The sequence below is a fragment of the Tenrec ecaudatus genome, chromosome 5 (genome assembly GCF_050624435.1).
Source record: "Tenrec ecaudatus isolate mTenEca1 chromosome 5, mTenEca1.hap1, whole genome shotgun sequence".
Lineage (NCBI taxonomy): Eukaryota > Metazoa > Chordata > Mammalia > Afrosoricida > Tenrecidae > Tenrec > Tenrec ecaudatus.
Window position 1 is genome coordinate 122264818 of NC_134534.1, and position 23356 is coordinate 122288173.

At 37.8% G+C, this 23356-nt stretch overlaps 1 protein-coding gene and 1 pseudogene across 1 annotated transcript in view; both read right to left on the reverse strand.

Moving 5' to 3' along the window:
- The window catches only part of CNTN6 (contactin 6), a 272495-nt gene that overhangs the window by 2281 nt on the left and 246858 nt on the right, over positions 1 to 23356 (reverse strand). The window contains 4 exon segments of the mRNA XM_075550875.1: positions 136 to 248; positions 19644 to 19830; positions 21477 to 21592; positions 21688 to 21922. Of these exon segments, the coding sequence (XP_075406990.1) occupies positions 136 to 248; positions 19644 to 19830; positions 21477 to 21592; positions 21688 to 21922 (651 nt within the window).
- LOC142448514 (BAG family molecular chaperone regulator 1 pseudogene) lies at positions 16233 to 16843 on the reverse strand (annotated as a pseudogene).

Sequence of the window (23356 nt, forward strand, 5' to 3'; positions counted from 1 at the left end):
GGTCAATGTTTTTGAAACTAGAGATTTAAAGAGTTCTATGTTTCCATGTACACAAAATGTGTTTCTATTCAATTGTGACATAACTAGTTTCATACAACCTAGCTGATATGATCAGAAGGGTATCTAAATGCTCACCTTGTAGCCCAACACTTCAGACTCATTTTCCATGGTTCTTACATGTTCCCAGTTTAAGCATAATTTAGAATTCATCAATTTCCATGCAATATTCGCTGGTGGTTGACTTGGGGCTTTAAAAAGATAACAATTAGATCAAAATGAATACTAATTACTTTATAGGTACTTTCAAAGTTCTGTAGCACAGCTAAAACAGAAAAAAAATAACCCATAAGTGAATGGCTTTACTAAATAGAGATTACCTTTCTCACTGTTTAGAAGACTAAATCTTGATTATGCTCCATCGAACTTGATACTTCGTCAGCAGACCTTCCTATTGACCCAAACTGAATTGCTTCTAAGTGCTAGTATCTTTTGCATGATCCATGCCAAAAATGGCTTCTCTGACTTTTTAAATATTGAGAGTGGTCTCTTCTCTCTTACTCATTATTTGCATTTTTATCTTTATATCATTTTCATTTTATCCTTATCACTTTATTTTGATTTTGTTTTGTATTGTTTTGATTGTGTTTCCCAGGTTGTGAAGCTCAGAAGGAGTGGATGCATAGAGATAATAACTGATGCATGAGTTTACAGGGGGTGTAGGGATGCAGGGTAGGAGGGGATAGGGATGTAGGATTAGGGAGGGTGAAGGGATTTAGGGAGTAAACAATGAAGGTGGAAGGGCGCACTAGAACTGATTGTGATTACACAACTCATTTAAAAGACAATTTAACCATTGGGGGCTGTTTTAAAATTGATTATGGTGATGATTGTACACTTCTTTCTGATATAATTGAACAGTGGAACTCTTGATTGTATGATATGTGGATTAGGTGTCAATAACATGGAAAATTAACAAACAAAAACAACAGACTCACTGTCATTGAGTTGATTCAATGTCACAGGAACTCTTAAGGACAGAGGAGAACTGAAAGCCCTTGTGAGTTTCTGAGACTGTATTTCTTTTTTGGTTTTTCACCATTTTATTAGGGGCTCATACAACTCTTATCACAATCCATACAACCATCCATTATGTCAAGCACATTTGTATATTTGTTGCCATCATCATTTTCAAAACACTTCCTTTCTACTTGGGCACTTGGTATCAGTTCCTCATTTCCCCCTCTGTCCCCCAACCTCCCTCCTTCATGAACCCTTGATAATTTATAAATTATGATTATTTGTTCATGTCTTACACTGACCGATGTGTCCCTGTACCCACATCTCTGTTGTTCTTCCCCCTGGGAGGGGGTTATAGGTAGATCATTGTGATCGGCTCCTCCCCACCTTCCCCTTCCCCTACTGATATGGCTACCCTCAATATTGGTCCTGAAGGGTTTATCTGTCTTGGATTCCCTGTGTTTCCAGCTCTTATCTGTACTCATGTTCATGCTCTTGTCTAGCCAGATTTGTAAGGTAGAATTGAGATCATGATAGTGGGGGTGGGGGTGGGGGTGGGAGGAAGCATTAAAGACCGAGAAGAAAGTTGTATATTTCATTGGTGCTATACTGCGTGTGCCCTGACTGGCTCATCTCCCCCATGACCCTTCTGTAAGGGGATGTCCAGTTGCCTACAGATGGGCTTTGGGTCTCCACTCTGCACTGGCCCTCATTCACAATGCTATGATTTTTTTGTTCTGGGTCTTTGATGCCTGAAATCTGATTCCATCGACATCTCATGATCACACAGGCTGGTGTGCTTCTACAATGTGGGCTTTGTTGCTTCTCAACTAGATGGCTGCTTGATTGTCTTCAAGCCTTTAAGACCCCAGATACTATATCTTTTGATAGCCAGGCACCATCAGCTTTCTTCACCACATTTGCTTATGCACCCGTTTGTCATCCACAATAGTGCCAGTAATCATCCCTTCTCTCCTTGCTTTCTCATTCTTCTCGCTCTCATATCTCAAAAGATTTACTTACAATACACCTAACTTTAATCCTATTTTATTTAAATAACAAAGACTACCCAAACGCGAATGGGTTTATACTTACAAACAAGTTAGGATTTACATTACATTCTATTATTCAATCCACAATCCTTACACAGCATGAAATGAAAACAAACAAACACACGAACAAACCTCTTGAATTATTAGAAGTTATATGTTTTCAGTTGCATTGGAAATATCATTAATTTTCATCAGGGTAGGCAAATTAATTCAGATTCTGGCTATTTGGGGATGTCATCATGACAAATTTATGAATGAGTAATGGCTTGGGCATGTCCAGTATTAATTTATAAATCATTGCTTTTGAGTTTGTATACTACTTTGTCATACTAAATATGTAGGAAGCCCATTATCTTATGCTCCCTTGTGCTATTAATCAATTTAGGTGTTCACAAAAACTAGGAAAGTATTCATTCCCAGTTATTCTTTTGCTTTTTAACCTTGTATTTGTTAGATTTATGTAACTGCAAAGGACACAACCAACTTAAGATATTTTAAGCCAAATGTTGATAATAGATTATTGAAACTATAAAGCAGTCTCTCAGGATTTATGTCAGAAAGCATAAGAGCCTAAGCAAGGCTGAATACAGTTATTTTGAAAGCCATGAGATGGTTTCTGTTTTCTCAAGCCATGTTTTTTGGTATAGTCATCATGCTATGTCTCTGCCCATTCTTAGAATACATGGCAGAAACTCTGACTGCTCACCATACCTGAAGGTTTCAATATTCTCAAAGATAAATGCCCAAGCTATAAATCCAGGTGGAATCTGGTGAGTGGTTTAATTTGTCCATGTGTCTAGCTTAGCCCAGCCAAGGTTAGCCACATAGTGAGGAGGCATATGCCATTTCAAATAAATTCTGACACATACTCACTGGCATGGAGTCCATGCCTACTCAAAGCGTCCCTATACTACAGGACAGGGTAGAAGACTGCCTCTGTAAATTTTTGAGAATGTAATTCTTTACAGGAGTAGAAAGCCACATCTTCATCCCACGGAGTGACTGAATACCTTGCACTAGCATAACCTCTATACCGCCAAGGCTCCTCAATTCTGACTCACAGAGATTCTAGGCAGGGTTTGTGAGGCTGTGGATCTGTACAAGAGCGAATAGCCTAATTTTCCTCTTGAGGAGTAGCTAGTGGGTTTGAACTACTGATCTTTCCATTAGTAAGCAAGGCTTAACAAAAAACACCACCAAGGTTCCTTAAATAGAGCTGATAGGAGCCAAGAATCCAAACTGTGGATTTTGGATCCCTCAAAGTATTATTGTTGGAAAGGCAGTATTGAGAAGTAGGGAAAAGGGGATTTGGAATCAGCTTCTAAAATAATATATTTAATCGAACTAGAGAAATTTATACATAAGAAAACTGCATCAGGCAACTCCTTATACATACACAGTTAATGAGCAGTGGAGACAAATAAGAATTGTAGTCTACCAGTTTCTCAGCTAGTACTTCCCATGACAACATGCTGCTTGTCAAAGATTTGAGTCTAAATGGTTGTTTTTGAGATTAGAGAAACTAGAGAGATTAAAATAAATAACTGGAAAGCACAGGTAAAGATAAAACTGCCTAGCGAGATGTTTTGTGCATCCTATTTGAATTGTCAGGGGGAATAAACTTAATCTTTAACTCATTACAACACTGGTGGAAATGATTTCTTTCCCAGTCCTCACTCAAAGGCTATTAATTTTTATACTGAAAAATTCACCTCTTGCTGCATTTGGAGTGTCTTCTTGCATTATATTAAAACTTCCCTTGCCTCCCCATGTAGATCAGGATATAACTTGTTCATTGACCTACTTTCACCATAGTTAGAACATATCACCCCAAACCCATTGCCCTTGATTCCAACTCATGACAAACATACAGGGCAGATAGACCTACCTCATCAAATCCAGGATTGTTAGTCTTGATGAAGATTTTCTCATCTTTCTCTCTTGAAGTGACTGGTAGGATCAAACCACCAACCTTTTAGATAATAGTTGGACACTTAACCACTGCCCTACAACGGTTTCCCTTTCCAATGCATAATGTCATTTTCTACAGAAAGAGAAACAATTTTCCCTCCTTCTGCTAGAATAGCGGGTCAGTGAACACTCAATGAGATGAATTGACATAATAGTCACAACTGGATTCTGAGTTGTACTCAATTACTACGACCTTTCCACTCATATTTCCTTCTGATATCATTCTGGACTTTATACGCCTGTGGCTATCATGTCATTCTGTGGGACATTCTCAACTGAGGAACAGAAATAGGATGGGTTTATGACCTGACCTTAGTAAAGGGTGTGAGCCAGGTCACACTGTTTATTGTCTTTGGATAGATCATGCTGCTGAGATACAATTCCACACATCCATCGCCTCCCCTGGAAATCCTCACCAGACTTCGGTTTTCCTGCCTGCGCTTTTGCAGCTGCAATAAAGACCTGTTGTGGCTTTCGGAGACTTTTGGTTTCTCACTCTGCACCGACATTTGACTTGCTTCCCCCTCACCCTTGGATTTTGGACGGAACAGCACCCACCATCACATGAGACATCTCCTCAAAGATCTGTGAAATTTTGTGAGATGTTGCAGCAATCTCAGAGCCCAGGGATGTGAGGGAATATGAGGGGTTACCAAAACAAAAAACAAAAAAAAATCCCAAACCCAACAATCTGGAATTGTTTCTTCAAAGCTATATATTTAATTTTTTATTACCAAACAACCTCATTGCCTTCAAAGTACTCTCCATTACACTTAATACACGTGTCAAACCTGCCATTCTTCGAAACATTCCTCAAACTCATCTGTTTGGATGACGCTTCTATGTCTCCAAATAGTGGTCCTTTAATGTTCCTCTGCATTTCCAAACACAAAAAGAAGTCGCACAAAGAGAAGCCAGGTGAGTAAGGTCCCAGGGGATAGAGGGGAATGTTGTTTTTTTGCCCAAAACTGGCACATTGTGATGGCTGCATGAGCAGATGCATTGTCATGGTGGCAAAATCCGCAGTGCCCTGTTGCCACAGATCAGGCATTTTTGATCGTGCACTGTTACTCAATCTTTTCAGAACCTCTAAATAGAAATCTTGATGAACAGTCTGACGTGGTGGAACAACTCCGAATGCACCATGAGTGGACATTTTCATCCATTCAGGAAGTAAGCAGACGTCCAGAATGAGGTTTGTCATCCATCAATCAACATTTCACCTTTATTGACATGGGAAAAGCGCTCATACACACACGTGAGTTTGTTCAAAGCACTGTCTTTGTAAGCTGTGTTCAACATCGCAACAGTTTCTTCAGCAATTTTCTGGAGCAGGAAACAAATCTCACAGCTGCCCACTGTTCTCTTACATTGGCCATCACAAAAAACAAGGTTTAAGTGAAACTGCTTTCACTGAAAAATTCACTCTGGCCAGAGTGACATTCCCTGGTGCCCCTACTGGGTGCACTAGCTCCGAGTGAGTTTCCAGGAGCTCACCTCCTGGGAAAAATGCATACTATGAAGCCTCTTCCCAGTGGAGAGTTTTCCTGTTTAGTTTTGTTTGTGGGGTGGGAGTGTTGCTGGGTGTGGGGAGGTGGAGTAAAGTAGTATCCTAGATGAGTTACACATTTGGGATATCTTTAATCTCCAACTCCATGGAACTAGTCTAGAATTAATTCTTACAAAAATTATTACCACACATTCAATCAAACTTGGTAATAACCACTCATGCTTACATAGGTTTCCATTCATTTTTTTCATTATAACTTTGCCACACTGAATCATAGTTAGTCTAGATCATGGGCATTTTCTACAGTTTAGATAGGATGGGTTGTGTTTTATTCAACTCTGGCTTACCAACCCCCCAGCACAGTTTCTGACTACATGCACTTCCAAGCTACGTAAACAATCCATTTAAATTAAGTTTGCAGATTGAAAGGTTTGGGAAAGAAAAAAAATGCTGAGGGTACTGTTATTTGTATTGACTGGATCAGGTGTGGGTAGATCTAGGAAGGACACAAAGTGGCCGGTCCATTCCTTAAACTGCCCAACAAACCATACCAACTGGCATTGGCAAGCCCACACCAATCCATGTAGATTTCTCAGATGGTCAGGCAAATTGGATTGCTCATATCCTAGCAAAATTCTTGACAATAAAACCCAATGATAATTAAAGGCCAGAGGGTTTTGTATGGTGTAAGCCCTTGATGAACACTTGCCAATAATTTTATTTCTGAGAGACTGATGGCCACAGTGCTTTCAGAACGATTCTCCCTCAAAGAATCCCAAAGTGCCTTCTCTCAGTTATACAGGAGAAAATGGGAACATTCTCACAAGTGTCAAAATTCTAATATCTCGTATAATCTTTTGACACTTCTCTTATCTCTGTTCTTTAAAGCTAAGCACTCACATTAGCAACATCATACAATGAACACAGAGTGGTCACAAATTCACCCCTTTGCTGGCATTGACCGTGATGGAGTCTGAAAGTTTCATCACTTGCTGTCTGCACTGTGTCTGCTTTGTTGCTTTCTTTTTTTTTTTTTAAGTGAAACGTACTATTTTCCACACCAAGTATCCATTGATTTAAGTACCTTGCTGAGAAATAAAAGAATAGACCTCTAAGAGCTATGTGGACAAGGAGTGAATGCCCTACTCCTTATGGACCTACTGCTTGTTTTCTCATTTGCCATAGCAGAAATCAGATATCCATGGACAGAAATTGAGACTATCAGGAACGAAGACCCATCAGCTTGGAAAGACAATCAAACTGTGTGGACAATTAGAATCAGGAGTGGCTGCAGCCAGTTCGAATTGGTTTGGTGAATCGGTTATTAAAATGTCTGTAATCAGGGTTCTCTCTAAGGGGGGCTGTTGGCAGTCGCCCAATGTGGAAATCACAAATTTATATTCCTTGCTGGGGGGGGGTAGTTACATAATCTGGTGTCAATTTGGGACTTGAGAGGATTAAGAGTGAAGAGATGGAGTCTAGTCTGTCAATTGGATCATAGCCAATAAGGCCTCTGTGTGGGCATGGCTTTCTCCTGACAATTCTGGGAAATCTGGTTTTTCCTCCTTGGATATTGGAGAGACTCTCTGCTCATTCCCTTGCAAATACTGTTGCTGACAAGACACAGGGAACTACATAATGCCCAGAGCTGGAGAATCCACACAGTTCTATACCTCCGCCCCCATGGAAACCAGACCTCTGAAGCCTAAGAAGCCACCTAGAGCCCCTGCCAGTGCTGAGATGCTTACAACATCACTGGATCCATAGACTTTCATATACTGGCCTGTGTTTGTCCTGGATTCGGTGTCACTGCATGTGTTTCGTGAGTCTGAAGCGGACTTTATAGATTAGTATTGGACATATGGACTAATATTGGACTATGGGCTTGGACTGTACTGGGTTGCAATGCTTTCTTACTGTACAATTACCCTTTATATGAAACTCTCTCTTATACACATGTGAGGTTCTATAGATTTGTTTCTCTAGTATCCCTGGGATAGCACATTGCTTTTTAAAAGTTTTCATCTTTTAAACAGTGTATTCTAAGTTCCTATATTAAAAATTAGATAAAATTATGCTTTTAATATTTATTTATCATTTTACACATTGTTATACTGTAAATGAAATAATTCACTTGTGTTTCCTTGTGTTTGTTACTTCAGTTAGCAAATATATAACACAAAGAGAAGTGCCATACCACTAGAGGGCGAGGTGCTGTGATTCTTTTTGACCCTGTGACAAATTCCAACGAGATAGCATGAGTGAATGATACAATTCTAAAAAGTGCTCAAAGAGCTAACAAATATTGTCAGAACAACTGCTGTAAGTTCAGCAAAAGTGGAAAGATGCACGCATGCGTTCAAAGAGAAGTAGCCTTTTCTAACATATCAAACCTAATGCCTTGTCTAACTGAACTACCTTTAAAGTAATATGAGCCTATTCCTACAGTTGAAAGATAGTTAAAGATAAATCACACAGCCTATCATGCACATATAAAATCAAAGAATACTGCAAGTGAACACGCCATCCAAGAAGCAAAATGCAACTATTTTAAATAGAAGTATTATTGTTTTAGTCAGGTATTATTTGATATTCTCATTAATATTTTAAAACTTCTATTACATAATCTAGTTTTGCGTACCTCTTTGATGGTCCTTATTTAAATAGTAACTGTATGAAATCATAAGCTACCTTTTAGTGCATTGTTTTTTATACTTAAAACAGTCATTACAGCAGTGAACTGGTTGTTAGATACTTTAAATCCCACCACTACTTACATTCCTTTACTCCTCAAGCTTGACTTTGCATCCAAAGATAGGGGGAAGATACAGAAATTTGAGCCCATGAAAAACAATGAAAATACTTAACAAGAACAAGAAGCACCCAGGATACTAAATTGTGACACCCCTTGCATTTAAGTACCCATGGGCACTATGTTGCACACAAACTGCTCTCCCCGCCTCCCCAGTTTAAAGGTGAATGACTTTGACAGCACTGATGCCACCCGCCACCCACTCCCAGCAGAGTGTCTCTTTTGGCTTCCCCAGGATGGCACCTTTCATTTGTAGTACCTCAGAATTCCATTGTTTACCTCATCTAACATCTCCTCTGACTTGAGGTTTGGACAATTGCCCATCTTGACCACGGCCCATACCACCAAACCTCACCCTAAATTTCTAGGTCTTTACCTTGCTTGAGGAAGGATGTGGGACCAAAAGATGCTCTGTGGTGCCCCTTTCAACTGGCATCCAGGGGCCGTGTCACTCCTGTGTCTGAACGAGCTGTGGTGCCTGTGTCCAGAGATATCTAAGTCTGTATCTAGTGCATTCAAGAGTCCCTGATTCACTTATCTTTGAAATTAAAACAGTAGCACCTATTTTAAAAAGTTTTCCTTACATGAAATACATTTTGAAGCATTCTTCATTTGGCTAATGGTACATATTAAAAGTTCCATTACTGTTCATTCTTTTTGCTGAGAGCAGCAGTTCCCCAGTCTGGTATTAGTGTATAATCAATGTTTCCATTGTGCTGAAAGTGGTTTGTTACTAATAATACAATTCTGAAGTTTGCAAATGATTCTCTTCTTAAACACAATTAGCATATATTCGAGATTATCCTTGAATAGTATCACCCTTTCTTGAGTTTTTTATGTGCCTTTTGAAAATGAGATAAAGAGGTAAGTCTCAGCTAATTATCCTGGAAACACTCACAGTCTATAATCTTATTTTTATCTATTGTATATCTCCAATGTCAAGGGCTTATGTCTGGCATGTAAGAAAAAATATATTTCTGAAGACTTTAGAAGGCTCTGGTTTCATGATTTCCATGAAATTAATTAAGAAGGATTGCAAATATGGATGATCAAGTTGAAATTTATACCATGTTGAAAAAACAAAATATTGTAATAAGATAATATGAAACATATGCCATGGATGTGTGTACCAAATTGCTGAGTGACATACTTAAAAAGCATATTAATTTAAAAAAATAAACAAAAACTTCCTATGCAATTTCCAAAGAGATTTTCTATTTTAAAAAATGACAGTGTGCCATTAAACTGGCCCTGCGCAGCTCAAATGGCTTTCCTGTGATCAGTTTTTCTATAGATGGCATTTAAATTCAACTGTCGTTCACACTGTGAACTCAATTCAAAAACAACTTCTTATGTTGTACTTCTAGGTAACAGCATGGGTCTGGCATTTGGCAAAGAGAAAGAACATAAGTGCAAGAGGAAATAAACGTGTGAATGCCTCCTTTATGTCTAAATCTGGCTTGATGGCATGTCCACAGGAAGATAGAGTCCAGCGCAGAGTGCCCGTCAGTCCATGTCAGGTGCCACAGTGTACGGACATTTGCAAACACTGTCTGTTATCGGGTCTGATTCTCTCTCTCTAAATAAACTATATTTTGTTTTTTATCTTAGAATTGATGCAAATATTTTCTTAATGCATTGTAAGTCTTAATCCTTGCTTTTGCAATCTCAGCTTTCTTTTTCAGATACATCAGTTATAAAGCAAAACAAAGTCACAGCTGAAATATTGACATGCATTTATTTATTTATTTATTTGTCCTTAAAAATAGTTTTTTGTTGTTGTTGCTGGTAAGACTATAAACAGCAAAATACATAATATACCAGAATCCAGAATAAAGTCGAATTTGAATTTCTGTTCTGAATTTTCTCCCTTTTATCAGGATTTATCTCTTGAATGTTTGACCAAAATCACCAGTAATGGTATCCAGGCAGGAATGTCAATGGTGGAATGAACTAGGAGATAGAAGGGAAGAACTAAACACGTAATTAGCCAATTAAGTTATGTCCCATGAAAGCATAAAATAAACCTCCAAACTAAAGCACATATCCCTATGAGATGTTTGGTTGTACATAATAAGCAACTTCAGCAGCTACTTTGTGTGTGTGCGTGTGTTGTAAAAATATGTATCTTATAACTTTTGCCCATTCAAAATTTATAGGACTATAATTTATTGAAAGAAAGTCTAGTTATTAACTAATCGACTGTGAAATGCTGCACTTATTCAATGTGATCCCTGTTACCTTCTCCTCTTCTCTGGCTCCTCCATACCCCAGGAATGACTGATAAACTGTGGTCTCCAATGATTTACCTTTTCTTATTTTTTTTCTGCATGAGAGGTCAAAGAATATTCTTTTTGGATTTTCTTATTTCACTCATCATGATGCTTTCAAGCTCCATTTGTACTGTAGCATGTACCAAGACTTTACTTCTCCTACTGATCATCATAAACATTAAAAACTCACAAGCATTTTCAAAACTTTGCATATTGTATTACTTCTGTTTCATAGCTCTTTTGTCCATGATCTCCTTTTTATCCTCTCTTAAATTGAAACATGTAGGCCTCCCCTTATAGATATATGGACCCACCCTGTTATATATTTTCTTCATTACACTTTTATTAAATGTTTATTATTCTGGTAGTTACATAAACTCCTGTCAACTGGAGGGTATTCAGAGTGCAGGGTCGCAGCTTGATTGGAGGGTGACCAAGGTAAATGACTTCTGGAAACAGGCCTCCCTCTCACTCTGCTCTCACCATCCTGTTGACAAGCCACAGTGACCCTCGCTGAGACCAGCGAGAGCCCTGGAGGTGCTTCTTCTGCCACTGCATCCACAGCGCTTGGCACTAATTTGCCTATGATCTTCATATATTCTGCAACATTGCATATGATGCATGAATTTGATGACAGATTTATGGACTCATATCAGACTTATGGACTTGATCTGGACTAGACTGGGATATTTTCTTAATATACAACTACTCTTTGATACAAAGCCCTTACCCATATATGATTGTCTCTGCATTTGTTTTTCCAGTCACCTGAGACTAACTCAATTATTTTATTTTTCCATTTTAATTTACCTTGGATTGTCTGCCACTTGAAATGGAAAGTGGTTCAAGGGAAAGATCATGCTAGCATTAATCTCCATAAAGTTCTTAGCATGGTTCACCCTATACGCGGTTCACAGGAAACGCTATTTGTTGAATGGATGACTGAATCATCATATTTGTTTTGTTTTTATGTAAAGATAATCTTCCATTAGCTTAGCCAGACAGAAAAGGCAGAGATTTTAGTAAATGTGAGCTGCCCTCTACTCTGGCCCCCACAGACGCGCAGTGAATTATCAAATCTCAGATTGGAAACCTAGACAGTGACAGGATGCAATTGTGATGGATGCAAACACATATTGCCATCAGCACAGCTCAGGGGTAATTTTGATGCCCTCTCAAAGACCCGGAAAATCAAAGTTGGATTCCAGGACAATGCTTGGGATCAGGACTTTATTGAACATTCTATCAAAGCACACTTGGCTTTTCCTGGATGCCCTTGCATGGCATTTGCAACAACCGTATAAAGAGTAATGTTATTTATGCTATTCTACTTAAAATATAAATAAAATTCCTGTTAAAGTACATATGAGCACAGATGTCTGTATGCTATCGTCCTGGTTGTCTCAGTGTGTATCATCTCCTTAGTTGTCAGAGCAAACTGTAGAGATAAATATCACCACCTCTTTCTTTTCAGATAAAAAAAAATCTAAGTCATTGTATAATTACATCTATTGTGTAACTAGTTCATGGCTGTGCTGGAATTCACATCCAATTTAATGTCCCCCTTGAAGTCTGTGTATTTTCCACTATGCAATAGAGTCTTACAAGGAGCACTCCGGGGGCGGGAGGTGGGGGGGAATGCAAGCATGTCAAAGGGGAAATTCGGAAAATGATAAAGAGGTAGAAAAGAAACTTGACTTGTTATAGGTATGATTGAGGGGAGACAGGTAGATAAATTCATGAAATCAAATGATAAAATGATAAACTTTGGATGATCAACATGGTCAGTGTTTCTAGCACTGGGTGAAGAAAGGTATAGAATGGAAACATGAGAGGTATTGTGAAGATTTTTATCAATTTTAGTCTTTGTTCATGGGAGATGTATAGGAATTATATATATATATATATATATATATATACCAGAGTGGTATGGTTTTAATTTTAGGGAGAAAAACCTTATGCAATATGAGGTTTGGCCCCAAATCTGAAAGCTTGTGGGAACAGAGACTAATTATATATTTGTAAATGAAAACTCTAAGGGAGAATAGTGTTCACAAAATGGGAAGATTCCAACCATCTGTGTTCCTATTTTTCCAGCCTAACACGGGGCATAACAGGTCTCCAAGGATCTGTTTTCTAATATTTAGCAGTTAAAATACCAATTTCCTTGTTATTTCATAAAAGTTGGAGTAGTTATGCCAGGAAAGTCGGGGAAAGGTAGGGAGAGGATGGGGAGAAAGAGGGAAGAGATTGCAATGATAGACACATATCCATCACCACTCCCACCCCCTAAAGGAATGGACAACAGAAGCCATGGGGGAAGGGAGACAGTGGTCAGTGTAAGATATGAAAATAATAATAATAATTTATAATTAATCAAGGGGTCGGGAGGGTGGTGGGGAGAGTGGGGGAAAAGAGGAGCTGATATTAAGGGCTCAATAGAAAGTAAATATTTAGAAACTAATAATTACAACATATGTACAAATATGTTTGATACAATTGATATATGGATTTTTATGAGCTGTAAGAGCCCCCAATAAATTGTTCTTTTCATTAAAAAAAAGTTAAATGAGATAGTATATGTGCAAGTTTAACACAAGGTCTTGCACACAAAAGTGCTCAATGATGTGACAGTGATAGAATGAGGACTCCCAAAATATGTCCCTCTCCTAATACCTGAGTCACCTATTTGTCACAATGTGGTGACTACCCTGTACTTTGATGCTAGCAGTTGAGTCCTATGTATTTCAAATATCAGCAGAACTATCCATGGAGAAAAGGTATTAACAGAGATTCTAGACTTAGATTAGGAAAATGGAATCCATTTCTGAGGGACGAGTCACTGCAAATCTCTTGAACAGTAGTGGAAAATTATGGTGGAATGAAATTTCTTAATATGGCTCTTCTATCCAAATCTCTGTCACCCCTACCAACTAAATGATTGGGTGGGACTATGCAAAGAGATGTGTGTAATACCAATAGAGGGAAGTGGTCAGTTTTGTTGCCACCTCCCCTCACTGTAAGGCTAAGTCATCTCTGAAGCAGCAGCAGAGAAGGGAGAACCCCCTGAGGACCTTGGCAGAGCACAGCCAAGATTTCTGGGTGAAGTGGCAGAGACCGAAGAGGCCAGATGCATTGCAGAATGCGGCATGGGGACTCAGAGGAATAGCACCAAGACCGGGGACTACCTTGTCCTTCTCTGGAGAGAGAGTGTACATTGTTCTTTTCGAGCCTTATCTGTGGGAGTGACAAGTAGTCTGGCTTCCTGATTCATGGAGGCAAAGTCCAAGTGACCAAGTGGCTGAGAGTATCTGAGAACTGGAGAGAGACTTGGATATCACCTAGCTACAAGACTGAGTCAGTTCCTGGCTAAGGAGACTAATGACTTTCCTCCTTACAGTTTGCTGATTTCTTGTTGATTTCTTTAACAAATCCCATTAATTTTGAGTATTGTCCATGAGTTATGTATGGACATTGCAACAAGTTATTTGACCAAGCACAAATATAATGTGGCATGGGATAAATGTCTTATATCAGAACAGGTAAAGCTGGATGGACCTTGGAGTCTTGTCTGATACATTCCTTGTAGCAATAGGAAAGCCATGAGTGCTCAAAAGTCCACCTCCGTGCCATGTACTGAAAACATTGTTTGATACACTGTAGAAGAAGAGCACTCCGGATGGAAAGTACTCAAGTCAAACGCTTTGAAGAAGTCAACCTCAATGCCTTGGTTGAAGCAAAGCTTTGGGGGTGTTCACTTTCTGATGAGGGCAGGACTCAACCTAAAAAGAAGCACTGAACGTGTCCATTAAAAATTGGGACATTGACTGTATGAAGTAGGAATCTAGGAAAATGTGGAGTCATTAAAAATGAAATGGACTGCATTAAGTTCAATGTCCTAAGAATTAATGAAGTGAAATGGATTGATATTGGCCATTTTAATTAGGGCTCTCATATAGTTCGTTATGCCTGGGATGACAAATTCAAGAGGCTTGCCATAGCACCCATGGTCAAGTGAACATTTGCAGATCTACCTGGAAGGCGCTGACTGTAATCTATCTCCACTTTGAAGGAAGGCCAGTAGATGCAACTATTATTCAAATTTACGCACCATTCACTAAGTGATGGGTAAAGTAAGTGGAAGATACATTCGCCATTCATCCGCCACAATAATGAAGATATTGAAGAATTCTACAAGATTCTTCCACCTGAAATTGTGTCAAACATACAATCAACATTCCTTGATTATTGGTTATTGAAGTATGAAAGTATGAAAGTTGGAGCAGTTTTGCTCCCTGACACTGACTTATTTCTAATGTCTAGAACTTTAAAATGATACATTTAAGTTTATGATAGCTATTGAATCAATAAAACAAATACAATTACTACTTATTTTTTTTCACAATAGAGAATTTCAAGAGGATGAAATACAATATTTGAGTTAGATCCAATTAAATGAAGACTTACATAACTTTCTTATTCTGGAGTCCTTGCTGGTGATTTTAATGAAACTGATGCATACAGGCAAATGATACATAAACTTAAAAATGATTCAGACATATTTACCAAAAAATAAATAAAATGCTATCACATATTAGAAATTTGTTTGTTTGGCTTTGTTTTTATAAGAAAATGGATACGTAAATGAACCAGTAGCCTCTTTAAATTTATGACTCTTTTTTCAACTTTCCTTTTAGTCTTTAGTCATTTCTAGCGAATCAGGATTACTCATGATGCATTATAGTGCTGTATCTTGGATTAAAATACTCTTTGCTATATAAACTTTTCCAAATTCATATGCCCCACTTATTAATGATACCTAATTTCTGTTACCCTTGAGATAAACTGTCAGTAATATCCTTGGTATCTAATCCAAATTCAGTCCACATAGGGTAGCACATGATTAATTTAGTCTTTCTGGTCAATCAAACTTCCATGTCTAGTTCACATAATTATATTTGAAATAACTAATATGTTCCCTCAATGGATCTCAATTCACCAAAAAATGGCAAATAGGGATTACACATAAATTAACCTGAATATTATTGACAATGAATTCACTAAAGTGTAAGTTGATTAACATAAAAAGTTATGATTTTTTTTGTAGAATACTGTCTTTAACTATTTCTGAGCACCCTTAACTTTGTTTGAAATAGAAACTGAATCATATATTTGGCATCTCTCAATCAGATAAGCTAAATATCTGGGCAAACTTGACACCAATGGTTGATTGGAGATTTTTAGATATAGTCACATGGCTAGACTTCAGAAAAGCCATGGGAGCAAGTTATATGTAGAGATATCTGACAATGACTTCACTGATGTAGTCTCTGTGGAATAAAGAAGGATGCGTGGTAGATCTCTGTTTCTAGCTAATCAGCATTACTCACAGCCTAGATCATGAAAAATTGAGTGGACTAGAGGAGCGTGGATTCAAGAACTTGGATCTATTAAATTCTGTACATATTTTCAATTAAAATGGATCAATACTAGAGCTTTTGTCTCTGTTTCCTTGTTAATCATCATCACATCCTTTTTTTTTTTTTACTTTCCAAGTTTCTTTCTTTCTATTTTGAGTTCACAAAGACTAGACTTCTTCATTGAGAACAGGTGTAGGAGTAAGAAAACTGGAAGTTTGTCACCAAGCCTTTCCATTTCAGGCGACTCTCTCTGAAATCTTCTGGCAGAATCAACGTGCCAATCTCCTCATAAAATCCTCAATGTTCGCCTTCACTCTCCTATCAGTTTGCAGAGTGCAAATCCTGGGCCAGAAAACCCTGCTGGATTCCAGCAAAATCTTTGCTCAACTCTCCCAGTTGGCCCGCTATCTTCCTTCTCTACAGCTTTCTCCCAAGCTTTCAACTTCTTTAATTCAGCCTCTTCCTCTAGACTGTTCTTTTCTCCAATTAGCATGACCGGCAACCATTTGTATCCCAAGTGCTGGCAAAGCTTGTTCCATTTCCTTCAGAGATTTTCCCTGGAATATGAGTTTCTGACCCAGGCGCAAGACCCCTGTAGCCTCTTCAGCAACCTGGGCCAGATCTTGAACAATGGGCTCTTGGGCACCCTGCTGTGGGGTTACATGAAGGTCATACTTCTCATTGCTGTGGGTGACAGTCAGGTTGAGCCCAGTCAGGTTGAGATGTTTTTCAAATTGTTTATGAAGATTATGATTAAAAGTATATATATGAAAAGAGGAATCTGCCATCAAGTTGAGTCTGGTCTCATAAAATTTTGTACAAGGTTTTCAAGAACGTTCTGTCTTTACAGGAGCAAAACGTCTCATTTTTCCTCCCTCAAAGCAGCTAGTAGGTTTGAACTACTGACTCCAAGTTAGTAACACAATGCCTAGTCACAGCACTATTAGGACTCCTGAATAGAGGAGAGGTTATTGCCACCCTCCCTGTCACCCCCAACATACCAGTAAAAACCTCTGTTGGGCCGAGATTTTGTGGTCTACATTTTTCCTACTAGGTGAGCATCCAACAACTCACTCTGAGTTTGCACCCTTAGTGGCATTGCTTGGGAAGGTTCTCTGGTCACAGGGAAACTTTTTGGAAAAGCAGTTTCATTTGAGCCTCGCTTTGTGTGTGTATGTGTGATGACTGACATAATAGAACAGCATGAACCTGTGAAATTTTGTTTCCTGTTGAGGGAAAATGCTGCAGAAACTGTTGTGATGTTGAACACAGCTTACAAGGGGCTTACAAGCTATGGAGGAAAACCTCAAGTGTACAAGTGGTTTTCTCCTTTCAAAAAAAGGTGAAATGTTGATTGATGACAAACCTTGTTCTGAATATCAGTCAATTTCCCAAACAGAAGAAAATGTTCACAAAATTTCTTGCATTTGCGCTGGAAAATCAATGACAGACCATTGAAGAGATGGGGACATTATCTAAACTATCTTGGAGCTAAGGTCAGGGAATTTTAATGGAAGGTTTGGGAAATTTGTGCCTTGGGTTCTGACTGACCAGGAAAAAGAGCATCAACTGGAAACATGCCGTGCTTTGAAAAAACAGCTCTGAAGCAACCCAGACTTTTTCCTCAAGATCACTACTGTTGACCAGACATGCTGTTTTCTTATAATCCTGAAAGCAAACCTCAAACAAGCCAATGGAAGATACCATCATCATCTCACTCCCCACAAAGTGAAATCAATGATGATGAGGCTGCTCCTTTTTTTCTTGGATGTGAGGGAGATAGTGCATTTGGAGTTCTTTCCACCAGGTCAGGGTGTTAATCAGGCTTTTTATTTAGAGCTTCTGAAAAAATTGCATAACAGTGTGTGACCAAAAAGGCCTCATTTGTGAGAGATGGGGGACTGGTTTTGCCACCATGACAATGCACCTACTCACACAGCCATCTCAGTGCTCTAGTTGGGGTTAAAAAAAGGAAAGCATGACTCTCTTGCCCCACATCCCTTTCTCTACTGACATCACCCTGCAGGACTTCTTTTTGTTTCCATGAATGAAAAGAAACATGAAAGGACAGCTATTTGAAGACATAGAAGAGGTGATGAAAAAAATGAGGGAGGTTCTATGAGCTATGCAAACAGATGTTTTTGATAAATCTTTCCAAGAATGGAATCACAGACTTGACAAATATATTAAGTGTAATGGAGAGTCCTTTGAAGGTGATAAGTTTGCTTTGTAAAAAATAAAAACATAGCTTTGGGGGGAGGTCTGTTTTTTGTGGGGGGTACTCCCTCATATATAAGTATACCCCAAAGCTCTTGCCATCAAGTTGACCTCAGTCATAGTGACCCCATCAAAAGGAGTAGAAGTCCCTCTTTGGGTTTCTGAGTCTGTGATCGATATGGGAGCAAAGGACCTCATCTTTCTTCTGCAGAATATCTGGTGGCTTCAAACTGCTGACCTTGAGGTTTGTAGCCCAGTGCATAACCCATTATGTCATGAGGGATCCTTGAATAGAGGGTATTAATTAAAAAACAAAAACTTTAATAATGCCACTTGATTTTCAGACTCCACTCATTCAGTCCACCACTCACTAACTCCCTGCCATTAGGTTCATACCAACTCATAATGCCCCCAGGGGACAGAGTAGAACTGCCCTCTATGAGTTTCCAGCCTGAAAGATGGGGCTTTCTGCTGCTATAAAAACAAGCCTTGTGTAGTCAACTATGCATTGGACTGCAAACCATAAGGTCAGCAGTTCAAAACTACCAGCTCCTCCCAGGGACAAAATGAGGCTGTCTGTTCCTGTAAACAGTCACAGTCTCAGAAACCCACCGGAGCAGCTCTAGTCTGTCCCATGGGGTCACTATGAGTTAGGATTGAGAGTCTGATAGTTTGTCTGAGCCTATGCCAAATATATTTGGCTAATATTATTGATGAAAAGGATGGTAAAAATAGTGTTAGTTCTTGTATTATAGGTTCCTCATGTAAACTGAGTTAACAAAATATGTTGGGGCAAAAAGAATGTACCTATCTCACACTGCATATTACAGCAAGGCTACAAACTAAAGTTTTATGAAGATTATAAAGTGAGACAATTGGACTGAGTACTCAGTACAGCATGTGTTAGGTGATTTCTATTCCCTATATCTTCTAAGCCTTTACAAAACCCTGCATGTATATTTGTGTTTGTGTGTACATATATAGATGGTGATTCCTAGGGAATATATATATATATATATATATATATATATATATATATATATATATATATATATATATATACATATCTATTGCATTTTCCTCATCTTACAACCGAAGAAACAGAGGCTCTTAAAATATTAAACAGCCATACAAGTCTCCAAGAATGAAAAGCCTGCCTTTGAACTCAGGTTCATGAAGGGGATCAGAACCTATAAACAAAACATGCCAATGTATTTTGATTGTTACTGTATTTCAACAATTACTCATATTTAGGATGCACTATTCAAACAACAATAAGGAATATAATTATATGGTGACAAGAAAGAGATGGTGACTAAGCAACGAAATATGCTTTCATGATATGAAACCTGGTGTGTGATGTATACGTACGGGACTTTTTGGTGGTGACGTTAACAGGAGCACTTGAGGGTCCTGTCCCAGCAGTATTGTAAGCCCTCACAGAAGTAAAGTATACCGTATTTGCTTTCAGTCCTGTGATGGTTTGGGTAGTGACATTTCCACGGACCCTCACCTTACCAATCAAGGAATCTTTGGAGTCATCTGTCCAATATAAGACCTGTTCATTAAGAGTAAAGAACAAACAAGTATGTTCCCCAACAAACATTAAAAGAAATAGATCATGAGAGGAAGAATGTGTTCTAAATGAAACTGATAAACAACAACAAAATAACCAGTCTAATATATGTAAAGAGAAGTGAAAATATAATAGGTAAATACAAATTCACAATGGCATTTAAATTACCAAAATAAACTAATTCAAGAAGTATCCAAAGATTCTCACCTTAAACAAAGAATATAAACCAGACAAAAACAAGATTCACATCATTAATCAAATCCTTCATTAGAAAGCTTTGTTATTGACTTTTCTTCCAGAGATCTTTGAATCACAGGTTAATTAATCATTTGATTTACATTGATATCTTCCAACGTGAAAGCATTGCTTGTGGGCACAGTGAAGAAAACAAAATTAAGTTTGATGCCTGCCCTTGAGCTCTAGTTAAGAAGTAAGAATACTTGTGTGAATTTTTAAAATAAAAAAACAAAACAAAACATTTTCAAAAAATGTAAAATAAAAATGCTGTGAGTTTGAGAAACAGACAATAATGGAGAGTGAGCAGAAAAAAAGAGTTTAAAGAAGAGGGAAAACTATGAACTGATGTTGAAAAGTAAATGTGTCAAATGAGGGGCAAGGTGTTTCAAGGCTGGAGTGGCAGTTACGTAACATTGAACTTTCTGCTTGGACCAAAAGGCTCTTATAGGAAAAAGTGAAAAAGAAAGTAAAGTACACATCAAAGTCAGGGAGGTTTACAATCATACTGCTTTGTACCTCAAAAATGAAGAGACCCACTTTGCCTATTTTATGAATCATTAAATTTTCAAGTTATAAAAGCAATGAGAGATTTATAATTTTCACCCTTTAACTTTCTGAGAAGGAAGGCTCACAATTATGATATGTGATGCTTCACTTTATTAAGGCTATAAAAACAGGATCTGACAACCTACATTTATTGATTGATTGTTTTTCATTATCACTTAAGTAGATTTTAATTTTTTAAAAAACAATGGTGTCTTTTCAAATACATCTCTAATTTTCAATACAAGTTTCCTATGAAATGTGACTAGAGTTTAAGATCATTGAAGATTATGTATACACATTCTCATTTCCCAAAATACCTGGAGTTAGAAAATTAAAACAGGAAGAGTACAGTAAGCATACGTCAAGCTTAAAGCACTGAAGAGATTCAAGCATCAAGTTTCAATGTTGAAGAAATCTATGGGAAAATTATTGAAAAAAATATGGGAAGCATATAAATAATATGGAAGGATACACAGTGCACAAAGAAATGGTGTACATTCAACTATTTCAAGAGGTAGTATATGATCAAGAATGAACAATACTGAAAGAAGAAATCCAAGTCAAACTGAAGGCATTGCAAAAATCAAGGCCACGGGCATAGGTTAAATGTCAATGGAAGTACTTTAGCTAGTTGATGAAAATCAGAAACCACTCACTGTCTTATATGCCAAGAAATCTAGAAGGTATATGTCTGGGCATATTTAAATGACTTTTATTTGGTAATTTGCTCGGGTCAATTGGTAAGAACCTCTTCTTTTTAGTCTATGCTAAGGACCAGGCAGAACTGAACTGGCACTATTGTGCAGCCACTGCACTATCAGGATAAATGAATTAATGTGAATTACCTCATAGCCCAGCACACGCCCTGTGTTGCTATTCCAGTCAATAGCATTCCAGGAAACCTCCATTTCAGAAGCAGAAACACTCTGGACAGAAGTTCTTCTTGGGGCTAGTTGAGGTTCTAACATCAAAAAGAAACGCGTGACCATCTTTAACATCGTGGCCTATGCAAAGTGATTCTGCAATATGCTTATTCCATAGCTTGCCTAAACTTACCATCTTCTCCAGAGTAGACAATGGATACAGTACTAAGGGATCCTTCGCCTTCATTGTTATAGACACCCACTTTGACTTCAAAGGGAGAGAGGGGTGTGATGCTTTCATTTCTGTAAATGAACCTGGATGCTTCCACAGAAACAATTCTTTCTTTGGTCCAGGTGGTTGAGCCGACTGGCCGAAACATGATGATATATCCAAATCCCTCACCATTCTGTAGTTCTTCTGGAATTGACTTGGGCAGAATGTGAGCAATCACTAAGCATTCACAAAAATATGTCATTGAGATATTACCATTATTTATTTTGTAAAGTTAAAATCATGAGAATTTACTTTAAATGATTAAGTAGTGAGAAATTACTTTTATTAGAATATTGATTGGGAAAATAATCCCAATTAATGGTACACAGATAGTTTAAACTTTTAAATGGAAAATGTAAGTTTTACTATTTTTATAAATTTTTCATGATTATTTGTAAGTCAAGTTTTTACAAATTATGATAAAATAGTGATAATGAAACTTGAAATAGCAGAAAATTAATTTACAAGACATTTATTTGAAAACTATACATTTCGTTTTCACAATACTTTTTAGAAAGTTCTTATATGTAATTGAATTATTGTGTAATAATACATATATTAAGAGAGATTTTTTTAATAAAAAAGGATAAAGGAACTCCATTATTTTTTACCCATATATACGTATATATATATACATATACATATGTAATGTTAATATACATTTTTCTGGAATATTGAAAACTAAGTCCCACAGACACAAAACTCTGTAAAATATATTTGAAATCTAAAGTTATTAAAATGACAAAAGAAAAACATAAATTTTCACTAGAATGATGCAGAGATCAAGAATTACACATAATCACATAAAAAAGGCAAATGAAAATGAAACTTCACTTCAAATTTTGACAGAGATTAGATCTATTTATAAGAGATGTGTATTAAAAGTAAATGCAGGGTTGCTTTTTCTGGTTCTGGTTTTAGTTTTTCTGGAAGAAAATAAAATGTCTCTTCTTTTTAAAATATTTTCATAATTCAGTAAGAGCAGATCTAAGTCCCTCATGCCCATAGCTCCATTTCTGCAATTTCTTTACCCATAGGTTGCCATTCATTGAATCCCTATATCCTTCCCCTGAGACAACATTGATGACCCAACTATGGCAACAGAGCCAATGGCATTTTAGTTAGTGTCTTTGAGAAGTTCTGATGTCAGTTTTCTACAGTGATTAATGAATGTAATCAATCCTTCATTTGCAGAAATAAACACTAAATAACAGCAATGGAAGCCAAGCATAGATACTAAAAACCAGACAACCAGTATAAACAATACAATAGTAAAGCTGAGGCAGTAGAAGCTAGGGGGAAATGGAAGCTAGAAATATAGAGGACCCAAGGAGGTGTGGAGCAAATAGGAAAGATGCACAGTCTGGAGGATCAGAGCGGCTGCCAGTCAGCAAGAGCTGGAGCACAGGCAGGGGTTCGTGTGGCCTGCTGACTTAGTTGCCGAGATCTTTTCCCTGTCCTCATTACTTCCTGGGTCACTTTAAAATAAATCTTCATTAACTGAGATGACCTGAGTAGGCTCTATTCCTAAGTACGTGAAATAGTTTAAGAAATATAGAAAGTGAAAAGGGGAGGAAAAATGCAGGTC